Source organism: Molossus molossus, unplaced genomic scaffold (genome assembly GCF_014108415.1).
Source record: "Molossus molossus isolate mMolMol1 unplaced genomic scaffold, mMolMol1.p scaffold_m16_p_18, whole genome shotgun sequence".
In the NCBI taxonomy this organism is placed as follows: domain Eukaryota; kingdom Metazoa; phylum Chordata; class Mammalia; order Chiroptera; family Molossidae; genus Molossus; species Molossus molossus.
In genome coordinates, this window is record NW_023425353.1 from 61,734,530 (window position 1) to 61,752,903 (window position 18,374).

Here is an 18,374-nt window from a genome sequence, read left to right on the forward strand (position 1 = left end):
TTTTTATGAGATGATTGCAATAGTAATTCGTATTAGTCTGCGCTGAATGATTTACAAAACAAGCACTTTTACACATATGACTTCACGCACACCTGTGGGTAGAGTCAGTGTTGTTGACATTTATACGGTTTTACATATGACACTGTGTCTCTGAGAGACCCAGGGTCACAGTGGGTGAGTTTTGGGGTCTGGGTCCAGGGCTCAAATGCCAAGAGGCTTCTTAGCCAGTTTACTTTGGGAATCTTTCCTACTGGGCTTTCCATACTTGGGGGTCTCTTTGTCCCATCACAGACAGCTTTCACAAATGAAAGCCATCAGGAGTTCAACAAATCAGGTGATGTCTGGGGTGGCAGGTTCTAGGGAAGAATTCATGGGAAGTCCATGGGCAGTACCTGGAGTTGACCAGAAGATGTAATATAAGCAAGTGTCAGAAGAGAAAGTGAAAGTAGAAAAAACAAACAAAAAAAGATGGTCTCCTATCCACTTACTCAGCCAACCACAAATATTGCAGGGCACCAACGAAGGTTCTAGATATGCAACACAGATTGTATTCTCGAGGAACTTCCGCTCTGGTTGGGGGAATCTGAGGTCTGGGGCTGCCCAGGGCGCGGAGGCATGTTCCCAACTGGAGATCAGCAAGGTTCCTCTCCTCCTGATTTTGTTGAAGAGAGTGTGGAGATGGAAATGCTGTGAAGAGGACCTTCCTTGGGTACCGCTAGGGATTTCTATGTTCTGGGTGTGGCAGGTCTGCAGCCTGTGTCCAGGACATCATATGTCAACTGATGGGGGAGGGGCAGGCCCACAAGAATCCAGCTGAGGTTGAACAGTGGTTTCAGTGGGTGGAGGGAGGGGAAAGCAGAGGTTGTGGCCAAAGAAGCAGGTGGTCAGAGAATGTCGAGTGTGGTCCCTGGTCTCGACCACACTCCCTTTTGATAGGGTTTCCCTCTATCTTCCCATGTATACCTCTCTGTCTCAATGCCTCTTTCTTTGGATCCCCAAGGAGTTGGATTAGGAGAAGACTCTTGGTTAAAGATCACTTTAAGAGCTAGTCTGGCCCTGGCCAGTTTGGCTCAGTGGTTAGAGCATTAACCCGCAGACCAAAAAGAGCTAGTCTATTGGGAGAGCCAAAACATCACTAGAAATGTAAAGAGATAGACATGATTGTATTTAATGAAGTGTTCCTAAGGATATGACTGTATGTGTTGAAAGAAATACTTGGATACGTCTGTTGGGATTTGAAGGAATGGCATGGGGTAAGGAGAAGGTGGATGGAGCCTCTCTGGTCTTTTTTTTCCTATTCACACCCAAGGACATTTTCGCATTTATCTTCAGATAGAGCGTGAGGGAGAGAGGGAGGAAGAGAGAGAGAAACATTGATGTGAGAGAGACACATCAAGTGGTTGCCACTCACATGACCCCAACTGGGGCCAGAGAGACATTGCAACCGAGGTACGTGCCCCTAATGGGAACTGAACCCAGGACTCTCTGGTCCGCGGACCGATGCTCTAACCTCTGAGCCAAACCAACCGGGGCAGATCGAGGCCTCCCAAAGGGTGATACAAGACTCCCTTAAAACTGCCTTCCAAGAAGAGTGGGCTCAAAACCCGCAGGGCTTTGGTTGGCCAAGTGGGGGTATGAGCTGGAATCCTCTCTGTCCTTCTGCTCCTGGGGCTCAGCCTGCCATCTAAATAAAAGTTGAACAAAAGTTAAATATTGTCAGTTCGAGGGGGTGCCAAATTATTAGCCTGACAGAAGCCCATAGGCTTAGTTCTGACCCTGAAACCATTTCATTGTCTCCTTCCTTTTGCTGTCTCTTCCATCTGTGGGGAGTGATGGCCCCACCTATTGGTTAGCCAGTCCCTTCACTGGGGCACCACCCAGCCCTCTCCGGCAGGTGCTACTGACCTAATTCTTAAAACTAGACCCTCACCCTTCCCCAGCAAGGTCAAAGTCCTCCAAAGGCCACCCAATGACAACTAGATCATTGAAACTACAGCTGGAACTGAAGGAGGAAATGCCTTATAAGCTCTCTAGGCTCCAGCCAAGGGCTGTATTAGTAGCTACTTCATTCAACAAGCATATATTGAGTGCCACAGTGACTCTGTGCAAAGTCCTGCTCAAGGAACTGTGGAAGATTCTGGATTTACCATTTTCAAGGAGTTGTAACCAATGTTTCTGAGTAGGGTGCATGTCAGAATCACCTGGGAAGCTTTTCCAAAGGCCTCATTCCAGAGCCGAATCAGGTTCACAGATTGGGACCAGGGTTGTATGGTATGGGAAGATTTGGAGGGTGGCTTTTATCTATGTCCTTGGATGTGAAGTGATGGACTGTGTAAGAGGCAAGCATGTGTACAATCAACTAAAAGGCAAGGTCAACTATAGTCATTGCCACAGAGAAGATTAAGCCATGTACTCTGAGTGTAGGCTAGGGAAGACAGGTTAATATCTATAAAGACACAGCTTGGGGCAAGGAAGGTAGAAAGTGCCCCATGGCCCAGCTCCCCAAAAAGCATAAATTAGGAGAATAATAATGGCTGTCATTTTTTGCTCCCACTCAGTACACAGTGACAGAGTGCCAGTTTCATGCTTGGCAGGGTGCAGGACCAAGATCCTGCCCTCAGGCAGTTTGCAGTCTGATGGGGCAGGGAGATAAGACATGCACATGTGTAACTAGGACACTTGGTGGAAAGTGACCAGTAATGTTTTCAAGGGGACAACCGGGAGAGTGCTCTCCTGACCTAAAGACTGGGGAGGGGTTCCTGAAGGAGCTGGCCTTGCAGCTGGGGCTTGTAGATTAGGGAGCAGAAGGACACGTGTCCCAGGCCCAGGTGACAGCATGCCAGAGGCCTGGAAAAGGGCCAGGGTTCTTTTGTCATTGGATCCCAAGCTGGTGGGGGTGGGGGCTTCAGGTGGAATAGAATGGAAAAGTCACTTGGCACTGAATTGTAGGGGCCTTGAAGGATTCACTAAGGTGTTTGGGTTTATTTATATGTAATAAGGAGCCACTAAGCATTTTGAGCAGCCTCCTGGTTTCAAGGCAGAGGACACTGGTGGGGAACGAGATGAGCAGCAGGAAGATGCTGAGGAAGCAAGGTCATTGGGGTTGAATCCATGGGCATGCAATGGCGAGAACAATGCTGAGAGACACTGGGGAGGCGGGGTCAATAGGACCGGGCCATGGGACAGGAGGGAAAGGAAGTGCAGGGCTCAAAGAGAGCCAGTGACTTGTGGGGAGGGGTGCTGGTGCTGTTGACCAAGAAGGAGGAGAACATTTCAGGTGGAAAGTGATGAATCTGGAGTGTCAGCTCAACAGCCACCTGGAGAGAAGGAGACGTTGGAGGAATCTTCACGTTGGGTGCCTTCACCAAGGTGGGTGGAAGTCTGGGCCTTCAGAGCTGGACTCTTGGCACCTGGAGGGTACCGACTGTACCTTGTTCATCTTTATATCCTCCAAATGCTCCATGCAGCAGGCAGCACTCACTGCATTCATTCTTTTCCCATAAAAGATCTATGGCCTAAATATGCAGGTGCCAGCCACGTGCTAGGAACTGGAATTATGATGTAGAACACACCTCCAGTCCAGCTGTGGGTTTTTAGAATCCAGATTTCATTCTGACTATGCTTATTGGAGAATGTGGTTGCTTTTTCTTTCTTTCCCTTCCTTCCTTCCTTCCTTCCTTCCTTCCTTCCTTCCTTCCTTCCTTCCTTCCTTCCTCCCTCTCTTTCTCTCTTTCTTTTTTAAATATGTTTTTATTGATTTTTAGAGTGAGAGGAAGGGAGAGGGAGAGAGGGAGATAAACATCGATGAGAGAGAACATCGACCGGCTGCCTCCTGCATGTGCCTCACTGGGGATCGAGCCCACAACCTGGGCATGTGCCCTGAGCAGAAATCGAACCAGTGACCTCTTGGTTCATGGGACAACACTCAGTGTACTAAGCCACACCGGCTGGGCTGGTTACTTCTTTCTTTTTAAGGAATTTTTAAAAAATCCTCACTGGAGGACAGGCTTTTGCTGATTTTTTTTAGAGAGAGAGGCAGGGAGAGAGAGAGAAAGAGAGAGAAATGTTGATGTGAGAGAAACATTGATCAGTTGCCTCCCATATGCACCCTGACTGGGGATTGAACCCGGAACCTTAGGTATGTGCCCTGACTGGGAATCGAACCACAACCCTTTTGGTGCATGGATGATGCTCCAACCCACAGAGCTACCCGGCCAGGGCGCGGATGTGGTTATTTTTGTTCGGCAGACAGTCTCCTCCAGTCGTCATGAGGAATACAGAACCAACACTCTCCAAAGGCAGCTGGGACACCCCTGCAGCCAGCAGCCTGCATTTGCACAGTTATCACACGTGAGTTTCAGCCCCTCATCAGGTCTTGAAGGCTGCTCCTTTCTGGGAATCCTTTCATGTTTTAGAACCTTCTGAACTAAGCAATGATGAGAAATCCATGTCTACATGAAGGAACGAATAATAAACTCAGAACCCACGAAATGTTCTCCTCAGTGGCAGGGAGCCACGTGTCTGCGAAGAGAGGCCATGAGGACCTCCTGGTGCAATGTATGTCTCTCGCCTCCACCCCCAGTGTTGTGCCTTCTGCAATGCTCTTTCTCGTACTCTTCTCTTCGCTCCCACTCCAGCTCTTCTGCCCATTTCAACCTGCGGCACCAAACTCCCTTTCAGTAGAAGGAGGCGCCCTCATAGAGGAAGGAGCCCGGGGAGGGAGGCACCGGGGAGGAGCTGGGTGCCTGTGCTCGGCAGAGCCAGAAGTGCCGGAGCAGCCTCTTGAGGTGTCTGCGGAACTTGACCCCGACGAAGACGTAGAGCACGGGGTTGAAGCAGCAGTGGGAGAAGGCGAAGTCGCGGCAGATGACCAAGGCGTAATCCAGCTGCCAGTGGAACACACAGCCCTGGATGATGTCAAGTTTCAGCAGCGTCTGCAGGAACAGGACGAGGTTGTAGGGCGCCCAGCTGATGAAGTGTGCCAGCACAATGGTGAGGATGAGCCTGACTGTCCGGTGGTGCCGCTTGGACCTCGAGCGGAACAGGGTCCTGAGAATCTCCACATAGCAGAACAGGATGATCCCCATGGAGAGCAGGAAGAAGACGATGTGCTGGTAGACTGAGGCGAGGTACCACTTGAGTTCTGAATAATCACATTGCGAAGGTTCTGATGAAGGTTCTGGATGATGAAACACCTTGTGGAAGATGGTATCGGGGATGGAGGACAGGATGCTGGCCGCCCACACAGCTGCGGTCACCAACACACGGCACCGGAAGGTGTGGACTCTCAGAGATGAGAGGGGGCTCACCACGGACAGGTAGCGGTGGATGGTCATGATGGTCAGGAATAAGATGCTGCTGTAGAGGCTGATGCAGAAGATCATGTTGAAGAGCTTGCAGAAGAAGTCTCCCAGCACCCAGCCCCAGTGGTACACCAGGGCCCACAGAGGCAACAAGAAGGAGAACACCAGGTCTGAGAGGCACAGGTTGAGGATGAAGACATTGGTGAGAGACTCCAGGCTCTCGTATTTCACCAGGACCCACAACACCAGGCTGTTGCCCAGCAGGCTGAGGAGGAACACCAGGGAGTACAGGATGGTGATGCTGAAGGAAGCGAAGGTGAAGGTTGGGTTCTCACACATAAAGCTCTTATAATCATAATCAAGATGGGTGGTGGACTCTGGGGTGCCTGAGGGCTCCATCTAGACATTGAGCGCATCTGAAACGATATCGGACGTGTAGTTTAAGGCCATGTGGTTAGGCTAGAGTTCAAGCGAATTCATGTTACAAAAATGTGTGGTCCATGAATCAGCGACCAGTTGGTGAATTATTTATAATGAGATTAGGAACTTTCACCAGAAGACAGTCATTAATCATACTCTTTGGTTTGGTTAGCAGTTTTTTCTCAGCAGGATTTTTACAAAAATTGATTTTAGAGAGGGAGGGAGGGGAGAGAGAGAGAGTGAAAGAGAGAAACATCAATGTGAGAGAGATACGTCAATTTATTGCCTCCCATATGTGCCCTGACTGGGGATCAAACCCACAACCTAGGTATGTGACCTGATCATGAACTAAACCTCAACCTTCTGGGGCACAGGATGATGCTCCAACCAACTAAGCCACCTGGCCAGGGCATTACCAGGATTTTCTTGACGAAAGAAACAATGCATTGATTTACTTTCTGTTGGAAGTCCTTTTTCTCCTTGAAGATCAGTATTGAGTCTTAGGTGTAGACTAAAGAAGTGAAACTGGATTCGAAGACCTGAGATCAAAATTGGGCCCCCTTCCTGTGTTCCTGGGCAAGCTATTGGATCTTTTTGCACTTTAGGTCCTCATTTATAAAACGATCCCAGTCACTCCCTCATTAATTTAATAAATACCTAGTGAGCATTTACTATGTCTGCCTCCCTCCCTCCCTCCTTCTCTCCCTTCCTTTCTTTTTCCCTCCTTTCCTTTGTCCCTTAAAATGTAGAAGTCTTGATGGCAGAATTGTTGGAAAAACCTTGCTGCCTCCTGGAACAGGTCCAAGAATAGATGACACGGAGCAAATGTTTCTCTTAGGAAAGGACTGGAGAGCAAGAGCCTCAAACGTGTGTGTCTCTGCCGTGCAGATGTCTAGCTGACTTCTGCGCCATGAGTGTACTAGTGAGAGCGGAAGGAACTGAACCGAGATTCCAGCCGCTGCCCGCCTCAGGGGAGGCAGAGTTTAGAGTCTGAGCCAGCCAAGTCAGTTGTCTGCTACAGAAGCAAGCAACATATAAACGATCAATACTTATCAAAAGAATAAAACAGAATTCAGTCTCCTGAACACAACTTTCACGATGTTCAGGATACAATAGAAAATTACTCAGCACATGAAGAAATAGGAAAATATGGCTCATACTCAGAAAAATGACAATCAAGAAACTGCCCCTGACACAACCTAGATGCAGAATTTGCAAATAGGATGAAAATGCAACTATTATAACAATACTCAAGGGAATAAAAGAAAAAATATTCATAATAAATGAAAGGGAGGAAGAAAATTACATAAAAGACTCAAAATTAGAAAATCTATTAACAAGAAGATGGCTAGAAAAACCTCAATAATTTGGAAGTACAAAAACATACTTCTAAAGAATCCATGAGTCAAAGAAATCACAAGGCAAATTGTAAAATATTTTGAACTGAACAATAATGAAAGTAGTACATATCAAAATTCATTGGATGCAACTAAAGCAGTGCTTAGAGAAAATTTTATAGCTTTAAATACTTTATAATTAGAAAGAAGAAATGTTTAAAATCAATGATCTAAAAGTGGTGACTCAGAAACTGGAGAGGAACAATTTAAACCCAAAATAAGTCGAAGAAAGGAAATAATAAAGATAAAGAAGAAATAAAGAAATAGAAAATAAAAAAGAGAGAAAATGTACAAAACTGGTTGTTTGAAAAATATTTGTAAAGGTAATAAGACTCTAGCTAGATCAAAAACAAAAAAAGAACAGAAACCATCAACAGCAGGTCTAAAAGAATGGTTATTGCCACAGGTCTTACGGACTTTAAAATAATAACAAAGAAATATTATATTAATTTTATCTTAAATTCAACAACTTAAATGAAATGGAAAACACTTAAATAATTCAATTTACTAAAACCAATCTGAAATGATATGGCAAACTGAAATGTCCTGCATTTATTAGAGAAATTTAGTTAACTATAAAAAATCTTTCCACCCTCACCAGTTTGGCTCGGTGGTTAGAGCATCAGCCCATGGACCAAAGGGTCGAGGGTTCCATTCCCGATCGAGGGCACATGCCTGGGTTGCAGGTTCAATCCCCAGCCCCGGTTGGGGTCGTGTGGGAGCAACCAATCAATGTGTCTCTCTCACATCGATGTTTTTCTCTCGCTCCTCCTGTCCCTCTCTTCCACTCTATCTAAAAATCAATCAGTAGAAAAATATCCTTGGATGAGGATTCACAATAAAAATAATAAAAATAAAACTTTCCCACAAAGAAAACTCCAGAAGTACATCATTTTTCTAGTGAATTTTGTCAAACATTTACGGAAGAAATGACACTAATCTTATACAAACTATCTGAAAAATAAGATGGAATACTTCCCAACCCATTTTATGAGGCCAGCGCAATCCTGATACAAAAGCCAGACAAAAATATTGCAATGAAGAAAAAAAACTACAGACCAAAATCCCTCATGAACGTAGAAACAAAACCTTTGACCAAATATTAGCAAATCAAATCCTGCAATATTTTTAAAAGGGATAATACACCATGACCAAGTGGTTTATCCAAGAAATATGAGATGGCTTAATATTTGAAAAATCAGTTAATTTAAGTCACCATATTAACAGAATAATGACAAAACTGCATGCTCCTTTTTGATAAATGCAGAAGAACATCGGACACAACTCAATACCCATTCGTTACATAAACTCTCAGCAAATGAAAAATAATGGGGATATTGGGCATCTACAAAAATCACTCCACTTTGTTGATGATTCATTCATTTGCTCAAAATTTCAGAGGTACTCACTGTCTGGGCCTGGAAGGCCTTGGGGATACAAAGGAGAATGTTGCCAGACCCCAAACCACTCTGAGTTGCATTCTAGTTTGGTTCCCTTTGCCGGTCATTGCTCTCCCTCCCCAGTTCCTTGGGCCCCTCAACCCTAAGAGAGCAAACTTACCTTTCTGGTCCACAATATAGTTTGAATTGAGAAACACAGTTCTAAATTATTTAACTGCCCCTAACAACAACACCTTACATGAAGACTTATAACCAACAAACCCCTCTACTTTCTTTAGCATGAAGAAAAGGAAAGTGTTATACAAAACAGTTCAGCTCCGAGTACCACCCACTGACCAGATTTTTAGCATTGCAGGTTTGGGGGAATCTCCAGACCTATGGAATCAAAACCTCAGGAGCTAGGGCTCAGGAATCTGCACATTTACTAGCTCTTCAGGTGGTTCTGCTGGCCACCAAGGTCTAAGAATTCCTGGCATAAGCTATTAAAATTAGAGGAAAACATAAGTTTAAAAGGAACTCACCTATATCTACACGTCTTTACATGCGTCTCGAGGCAGAAATGGTCCTTCTCGTATTTTGCTCAAAGAAACTGAAACACCTACCCTGCCCAATAGGCTGGAGAAAGGAGAGGGAACTGTGGCGCAGACTGGCGGATGGAGTCTTCATTAATCCCTTCTCTTCCCACCACCAGACTTCCTGGTTGGACCTATCTCCAACCCCCTTGCTACCTACCACCCAGGACCTCATGTTAGACCTTGACTGTAGCACTGGTCACACAGAGAAGAGCCGGTTACCCAATGTCTCCACAGGCAGGCGGGGTCGACAGAGTAGGAGTCGTCTGAGCCCTGGGTTCCACCAAGGGTAGATTCAGGCAAGTTTAGAGTTAGAAGGGATGTTAAAGGATAACGTATTTTTTAAATTGTATTTTTATTTTATCAAAAATTATTTGATTGATGTAAATTATATATAATTATGGTTATTTTAAATTAAGATAAAATTCATGTAACATAAAACTTGCTATTTTAAATTGTAGAATTCAGAAGTTTTTAGAATATTTACAATGTACAATCATCACTACTATCCAATTTCAGAACATTTCCATCGCCCCCCAGAGAAATCCCACCCTTGTTAGTAATAGTCCCGCTCCCACCTCCCTCCATTCCCTGGTAACCACTGATTTACTTTCTGTCCTTATGATTTTGTCTCTTCTGGACATTTCATGTAAATGGAATCATACAAGATGTGACCTCTTGAGTCTGGCTTCTTTCACTTAGCACAATCTTTTGAAGGTTCATCCATGGTGTGGCATGTGTCAATACTTCATTCCTTTTCATGGTTAAGGAATTGATTAAATAATATGGTTGAATAATTCCCTTAAATGGTTAAATCACAATTCTTTTACCCATTCATCAGTTGAAGGACATTTGAGTTGTTTCTACTTTTTGGCTACTATGAATAGCGCTGCTCTGAATGTTAATGTACATGTTTTATGGGGACATATATTTTTAACTGTCTTGGATATACACCCAGGAGTGAACTTTCTGGATTGTATGGTAACTCTATGTTTAACTCTTTGAGGAATTGACAAACTGTTTTCCACAGAGCTGAACAATTTTACTTTGCTACCAGGATTCAATTTCTCTACATGTTTACCAACACTAATTAGTTCCTTCCTTTAAAAAACATGCAGGGTATGAAATGGTGACTCATTATGATTTATATTTGCATTTCCTTAATGAATAACAATGTTGAGTATCTTCCCATGTCATTTAGAAACTGATTAATTGGTCATTTGGGTATTTTGCGGGGGGAAATAGCTATGCATAACTGTTGCCTTTCTAAAATTTGTTTTATTTGGATTTTTATTATTAAATTGTAAGAGTTATTTATGTATTCTGGACACTAATCTCTTACAAGATATGTGATTTGCAAATAACTGTTCCCATTCTGTGGTTTTTTTAAAAATTACTTGATACTGTCCTGTCACTCACAAAAGTTTTTCATTTTGACAAAGATACATTTATAAATTGTTTTTTTTATTAATTAATTTTTGTTACAGATGTTTCTCCTTTTCCCCCCACTGATTCCCCCCTCCCCCTCCCTCCCTGCCCTGTCCCCGGCTTTGTTGTCCATGTCCATTGTTCATGCACACATGCTTATAAGTTCTGTGGTTTCTCTCTCCCCCACCATATAAATTGTTTTTGTCTTTTGTGGTTTTGGTGTCATATTAAAAAAACTGTTGTCTAACCCAAGGTCACAAAGATTTGTACCTATGTTTCCTGCTCAGAGTTTTTTAGTTTTAACTCTGAACTCTTAATTATATTTCATTATTGTTTTAGGCCAGCATTACGCTGTTTTGATTACTGTAACTTTATAGTAAGTTTTGAAATCAGGAAGTATGCGTCCTGGAACTTTGTTCTTTCTTCTATTTAAGATGGTAAATATAGATAAATGGAATATGGTTGCAAATGGCTTCAACAAAGGTTTCAAGGTCATTCAGTACAAGATTAGCCGTTTTAGCAAATGGTGCAGGGACAACGAGATACCAAAGAATACATCTGGACTCCTGCCTCATGTGAGACGCAAACATTAACTCCCAATGGATCACAGTCCCAACTGTGAGAACTAAAACTATAAAACTGTTGTGGGTCAAAGGACACCATCAAGAAATGAAAAAGGAATTTTAATAGGTATTGCATTGAACCTGAACATCAATTTAGGGAGTATTGCTATCTTCACAATATTTAGTTTTTCAATTCATGAATATTAGGTATTCTTTCATTTTTTCCCCATGGTGTTTTGTGGTTTTTGGTATACAGATTTCACACTTCCTTGCTCAAATTTATTCCTAATATTGAATTTTATGCTATTATAAATGAAATAGTTGTCTTACTTTCATTTTCAGATTGTTCACTAATAGAGTATAAAGATACAACTAATTTTTATATATTGATCTTGTATTCTGCATCTTTGCTGAACTCATTTATTAGCTTTAATAGTTGTTGTTGTTTTTTTTACCACTCTAGGCTTTTCTATAAAATCTTGTCATGCGCACATAGAGATAGTTTTAGTTCTTCCTTTCCAGCCTGGTGTCATTTTTTTTCCTCCCTAATTGCGCGGGTAGAAAGCTCCAGCTCAGGGCTGAACAGGAGTGTGAGCGTGGACATCCTCGTCTTGTTCCTGACCATGGGGAAAGCGTGCACTCTTTCTCTGTTAACTGTGTTGTTAGCTGCGGGTTTTTAATATATGCCTCTTATCAGATGGAAGAAAACCCTTTCTATTCCTAGTTTGTTGAGTGGTTTTTCTTTAATCATGAAAGGGTGCCAAATATTGCAAAATGTTTTATAGAGAGAGAGAGAGTTCCATTTTATGGAGGTACCACAGATTTTTAAAAAATCCTTTCACTTATTGAAGAACATCTTGGTTGCTTGCATTTCTTGGAAATTACAAAAAATACCTTATACACTATATACGACGTACAGTGTATACACTTTTTAAAAAAATATGTTTTTAGCCCTGGCTGGTTTGGCTCAGAGGTTAGAGTGTTGGGTCCGTGAACCAAAGGGTCTTGGGTTTGATTCCCGGTAAAGGGCATGTACCTGGGTTGCGGGTTTAATCCCCGGCCCTGGTCAGGGTGCATGCAGGAGGCAACCAGTTGATGTGTCTCTCTCACATTGATGTTCTCTCCCTTCTACTCTATCGAAGAAGCAATGGAAAAATATCCTCAGGTGAGGATTAACAAAAAAATAAAAATATGTTTGTATTGATGTTTTAGAGAGAGAAGAAGTGGGAGAGAGTTAGAAACATCGATGTGAGAAACATCAATCAGCTGCCTCCTGCACCCCCCCACTGGGGATCGAGCCTGCAACCTGGGTATGTGCCCTGACCAGGTATTGAACCGGGACCTCTCAGTCCATGGGACGATGCTCAATCCATTAAGCCACACCGGCCAGGCAAAAGGAGCAGACTATTAATACACACTACAACTTGAATGAATCTCAAAATAATGCTGAGTGAAGGAAGTAAGAAAGAGGATATACGGGTGATTCTATTTACATTAAGTTGTAAAAAATGCAAACTAATCTACAGTGACAGAAATCAGATCTGTGGTTGCCTGGGTTGAGGGTGGAGAGGGTTCGAATATAAAGGGTCATGAGGAAACTTCTGGGTAAAAAGTTTGTTATCTTAATGTGATGAGGCAGTAGAGATATGTAAAATATTGCCAATGTGTGCTCTTAATCAAATGCTTACAAAGGCACCCTGGCCGGTTTGGCTCAGCGGTTAGAGCGTCGGCCTGCGGACCAGAGAGTTTCGGGTTCAGTTCTCGCTAAGTGCACGTACCTCAGTTGCAGTTTGTCCCCAGCCCCAGTTGGGGTCATGTGGGTGGCAACCAGTCAATGTGTCTCTCTCACATTGATGTTTCTCTCTCTTTCTCCCCCTCCTCTCCCCACTGCTGTATCTGAAGATGAATGCAAAAGTGTCCTCGGGTGAGGATAAAAAAAAAAAAAAAAAAAAGAAATCTTATCTCCTGTAGCCACCAGGCTGAGATTTCTGCAAACCAAACCACCTCTCAACCTGCAGTGGCCGACTCATAATGCAAATCAAATCCACAGCCTTGCAGGGTGTCTTCTACTGAAGTGAGAAAAAAAGATCCTGGAAATTGCAACGGGAACATACGGGAAGATCCCAAGGATGCTGGGGGTATGCTGAACCCCCTACGTAGCCAGGAGAAGCGACCCTTCCACCTCTGTGGGGCTTGCAAGCGTCATCAAATGGGGCATTATGCCTGAGCTAGAACCAAGCAAGCCCTGGCCCGAGGAGGTGGCCCACATGCCAGGGCCCCTACTCTCCCTGCTCTGCCCCCCCTTCCAGCCCACACACTGTGACCTCGCGAGAGGCTCCCTTTGTCCAGCTGAACGAGGGGGAGAAAAACTCCTGTCTGGCTTGTAGATGGTTCTACATGTCCTGCAGATAGCAGCCCAGAGTGGCCAGCGGGAGAGGATCTGCAGCTTCTTTCTGGGACATCCCTCAAGGACAGCAGCGGAGGGAGTCCTCCCAGTGGGCAGGACTGCTCGCTTGGAGAGAGCAGGGCACCCACACTCAGGCCTGTTATTTCCCGACAGTGTCTGGGTTCAGCGCCACCGATCTCGGCCTCTGCACACCGAATTCGCTAACTGATCTGGGGAGGGAGACGTCAGTTCTCCGATTCCCAGCTTTGGGGGCAGAGAGGTGCAGGACTCTCACTTTCACTTCCATGTGATGCGCAGCTTACGTTTCCCATTTCTAGTGAAAAGGAGGAAGGGTGCCCGGTCACTTTGCACTTTCGCTTGGCCAAGGTCCAACCATCCGTGACCACTGTAGCCTCCAAGATTTCTTTTTGTTCAACTTTATTTAGATATGTGTAAGTCAGGATTCTACCAGAGAAACAGAACCAATAGAATGGGAAAAAAAAAAAATATGTATATATGTGTATATATTCCTACATACAGATAGATGATATTTAGATACATTTACAAATACATATTTATAAATTGTGTATTTATACATACTATCAATTAATATATTTATATATAATATAAATTATAAATATATACGTTAATAGTATACATACACATTTATAGATACATTTATAATAACATGTATACACACATTTACAACAACAAAGTCATACTTGTACCTAATGTGATACAAGTATCTTGTATACAATCGAACATGTGCTAACCCTCTCCCCAGATAGGTTGCAAAGTTCTTGGATAATATTCATTCTTTTCCTGGATATCTGGTAACTTGAATACATAATGTAAAGTTATTTGTAATTAATATATCTTATGTTAAAGGACAAGAGAGGGAAAAAAGTTTATTTGCTTAATACATATGTTTATAGACATATTCATGACAAAATAAGAAAGAGAAACTCATCACAGTTACAGTTCTCATTCCCGCATCTGGTCACATGGTCACAGCTACCTTCTTTCATATTCATTCCGTATTCTTGTTGCCCTCAGCAAGTACTTGAGCTGGTCATGGTTCTTTGACTGATGGGCAATTCAAACCTTCATTTCTAAAACCTGGACCATTAGCATTTCAGCAGGGGGTACTGAGAGACAACCAAGGACTCACCTGTATTCCAGACGTATTCTTTCTTACTTCTGTTGTGCAATGGCAGGTCATTTCACTTGGTAGTCACAATCCCTCCAGCCAGTGCAGTAACCCCTCCTTCTCTGCCTGTCGATTCGGAGGCTAGGGGAGCCCCGAGGGTCCCGGTTGCAGGCTGACTTCTGGTCCAGCGGGATCCTCGCTGTGTCTCCTGGTGGAAGCATTCCTCACTGTGGAACCAAGACCTCAAGACTAGAGAGCACAGGGGGATTTTGGTTCCAGCAGCAAAGAAAGGGCTCTAAACCCTGCCGAATTCAGTCACTGGCTACAAGCAGCAGGGAGCGCGGGGGGGGGGAGTGGCAAGCGGCCTCGGTGTGCATGGCGGAGGCAGCTGGGGCCATTGGTCTGGGCGTGGGGAATGCAAGGAGCAATGGGGAAGTACCCCCACCTACCAGTGTGCAGGAGAGAGCCACTGAAGAGGCCGGTGTGACCTTCAGCCCAGGAGGGCTGCCTGACATGGGACGTGGCTTTTGGCTGGGGAATGAGGCACTTTCACCCCTAACCCAGCAGTAAAGGGACCCAGGGGAATAAAGACTCCAACCTGTTTCTTATTCTGCCCAAACTCCTGCTGGTACCTTCCACTGGCACCAGCAAGGAGGCAGGGAGCCTGTGGCTACAGCCTGCTCAGGGTAGCATAGGGCAGGGTGGAGAAGGTGGACGTGGCGGGATGAACGTAAGACACCATCAGAGCTAAGGGTGGTCCATCCCCGTCCGCCCCACTCAGCGCACGCTCCCCTCGCCCACCGCCCTGGCCACACGCCTGTCTCCTCTGCCTGAAAGAGCTCCTGGTCACACTCCCCTCGCTCGTGCCTCTTCCTCCTGGGCTTAACCTTCACCCTTCTGAACCCGGCGGGCTCTTTGTTGAGTGTGTTCTTTGGTGCCTTGCCATGCCTCAAAGTGGCTCTGCTTACAGCAAACTTTGAATTCAACAGTGATTTACTGAACAATCATAATGCCAGCGGCGGCGTGTGCTGAGCACTGACAATATGCCAGACACTGCAACTATCTGTAAGACTGTTGTCTAGAGTACAGTCTCCGTGAGGGCAGGGACCATGTTCTGTCTTGTTCTCTGCTCTCTCTCCAGTGCCTGGCACATACTAGGAACTCAGCGAATGTGTGAAGTAAAAAGTCCACGCAGTGAACCTAGCAAGTGTTTTCTAGCTCTCTTCTCATGTAGGAGAATTAACCAGTTTTTTGGGGTTTTTTTTGTATGTGCCCTTAGCGGGAACCAAACCGGGGACTCTCTGGTCCGCAGGCCAACGCTCCAACCGCTGAGCCAAACGGGCCAGGGTGGAAATTAATGAGTTTTTTACTGTTAACTCTACTCTAGGACATTTTCCCATTTTTTGTCCAGACAGAGCGGGAGGGAGAGAGAGGAAGAGAGAGAGAGAAACATCAACGTGAAAGGGACACAGCGAGTGGTTGCCACCCCCACGACCCAACCAGGGCCGGGGACAAACTGCAACCGAGGTACGTGCCCTTAGCGGGAACCGAACCTGGGTCTCTCTGGACCACAGGCCGATGCTCTAACCACTGAGCCAAACCGGCCAGGGCGACTCTTCTCTTCTTGAATGTGAGCTGGTCTTGGTGACTAGCTTACCAACAGAATTCAGTGCAAGTGACACTCTGGGACTTCTAGGTCCTAAGAAGGCCTACAGCCCTCAGCCGGATCCGTGGGATGCTCGGGGGCAGCCCTGAACCACAGCTTTGGAGGTTCACGTTCACGAGGCCGCGTGTGGGTGGGACCACATGGAGGCGTCTGGCCCCAGCTGTCCCGCCCCCTCTGCCGCAGCCAGACCCACGAAGGGAGCCGGCTCGGAGCGGCCCACTCACCAGCTCGCAGCACCAAGGGACCTCCGCGGATACTACATGAAAAAAGATTACCCAGAGGCGCCCCGCTCAACTTCTTGAGTCAAAAAATGATGAGAAATCTTAAAATGGTGCTCATTGTCAGCCTCCCTATTTGGGTGTCTCGGTCCACAGCAGAACGTGCAATATTGCTTTGGGGGAAATCCCCAGCCCCACTCCTCCTGCCTCCAGCCTCTCGACACCCCAGGAAGCGATCCCCAGCAGAGTTCTGTTACCTCTCCAGCAACTTTCCTTTGATGTGGCTTGACGGCAGGTGGCCTCTCTAGTTAGCTTCCACTTGCAGCACAGCCGGGAAATCCCCCAAGTGACAGCTGAGTTGTTCTGGGCCACCTGCCAAATCTTCGTCCGGCTGCCCTTCAACCTTGGGTGGCAGCAAACCCACTGAGCCCGGGGAGAGGCCTCTCCCGTAGGGGCAGGCTCTGCCCACCGCCCACGCGTGGGTCTGGTCAGAGGGTTTTCACACGGAGAGCTGGGGTCGCCTTGCTTCCCAGGTGGCACGTGTGCCAGGCAGAGCAACGCCCGCTGGAGTCATCGGGACCCTCTGGGAGGAGCTGCGGAGGGCAGCCCCGGTTTGCAGTGTGAAGGCCTGAACCCTGGTGGTGTGCTCTCAAACGTGGAGAGTTCTGGAAGGAGCCTGTGCACGTTTCTGGTAGCACCAACCACTAACAGACAGCTGAGAAGCTTGAGGCCTCTTGGCCTGCTCCGGGCCTCTGGAAGGGGCTTGTGGGGATCCCTGGGGCACGGGGCATGTACCAGCTCATCCTGAACAGGGAGGGCCTTCTCTACTCCCTCCACTGCTTGGGGGTGGCGGAGGAGACAGCATTCCTGCCAGAGAGAACAAAAATTTGGGGAGAGTAAGTACAGGATGTGTTTGCGCTTTGGCGGGACCTGGAAGAGCCTTGAAGAGCTCTCCTTATGCTCTTGGGGAAGCTGTCGTTTCTTAGCGGGAAGTTGGTGTGGACACGCTGTTACGTGGGGCCATGATGAATGGCATTTCCCAGGCCCTACCCAGACCTAGAGAAATAGCTCTTCCGGGGGCCTGGGCCTCGGCCTTTGTAACAGGCGTCTGGGTAGTTCAGGAGGAGAAAGTCAGGCAGTGGGAATTTAACACCAGGGGCTCTGGAATTAGGCTGCTGGGGTTCAAACCCAGACTTCAGCATTCAGTGCCCATGTAATTTTGGTGCCTCAGTTTCCTGATATGAATCGCAGATCATTACAGCATCCGCCGCACTGAATAGGTTATGTCAGGCCCGGTATCATTTTAGGTGCAGCGGGCTCAGAAAGGAATACATCATGTTCCTTGCCTCTGAGATGCTCTAGGCTCTCAGATGTAGAAATGGGTGACGAGGATGTAGCTCAGTGAGTGTGACATGAGAGACTGGCTCTGGCGTCGGCCTGCGGTCCGGAGAGACCCAGGTTCGATTCCTGCTAAGGGCACGTACTTCGGTTGCAGTTTGTCCCCGGCCCTGGTTGGTCGTGAGGGTGGCAGCCACTCGATGTGTCCCTTCACGTCGATGTTTCTCTCTCTCTCTCCCTTCCTCTCTCTCCCTCCCACTCTATCTGTACAAAAAATGGAAAAATATCCTCGGGTGAGGATAAAAAAAAAAAAAAAAGGAGAGACTGGCTCTGGGCTCCCTGCCAGGGAGAGGCAAGGAAGGCTTCCTGGAGGAGGTGATGTCAAAGACCATTCTGAAGGATGAGCTACAGGTGCTGGAATGCATGCTGTAGTGCACACTGTGGGCCGCCAGTGATTCAGAGTAGATGAAGTGCATGTGTAAGAGGCAGGACTGTCAGGGTTTGAGGCTGGAAAGATGACGCCCTGGCTGGTT

At 46.1% G+C, this 18,374-nt stretch overlaps 1 protein-coding gene across 1 annotated transcript; it reads right to left on the minus strand.

Moving 5' to 3' along the window:
* Nucleotides 1-4,676: 4,676 nt before the first annotated feature.
* Nucleotides 4,677-5,741, minus strand: XCR1 (X-C motif chemokine receptor 1). Its single transcript, XM_036266083.1, has one exon. It carries the CDS (start codon nt 5,700-5,702, stop codon nt 4,677-4,679), a length of 1,026 nt encoding a protein of 341 aa, XP_036121976.1. The 5' UTR covers nt 5,703-5,741.
* Between the last annotated feature and the right edge of the window lie 12,633 nt (nt 5,742-18,374).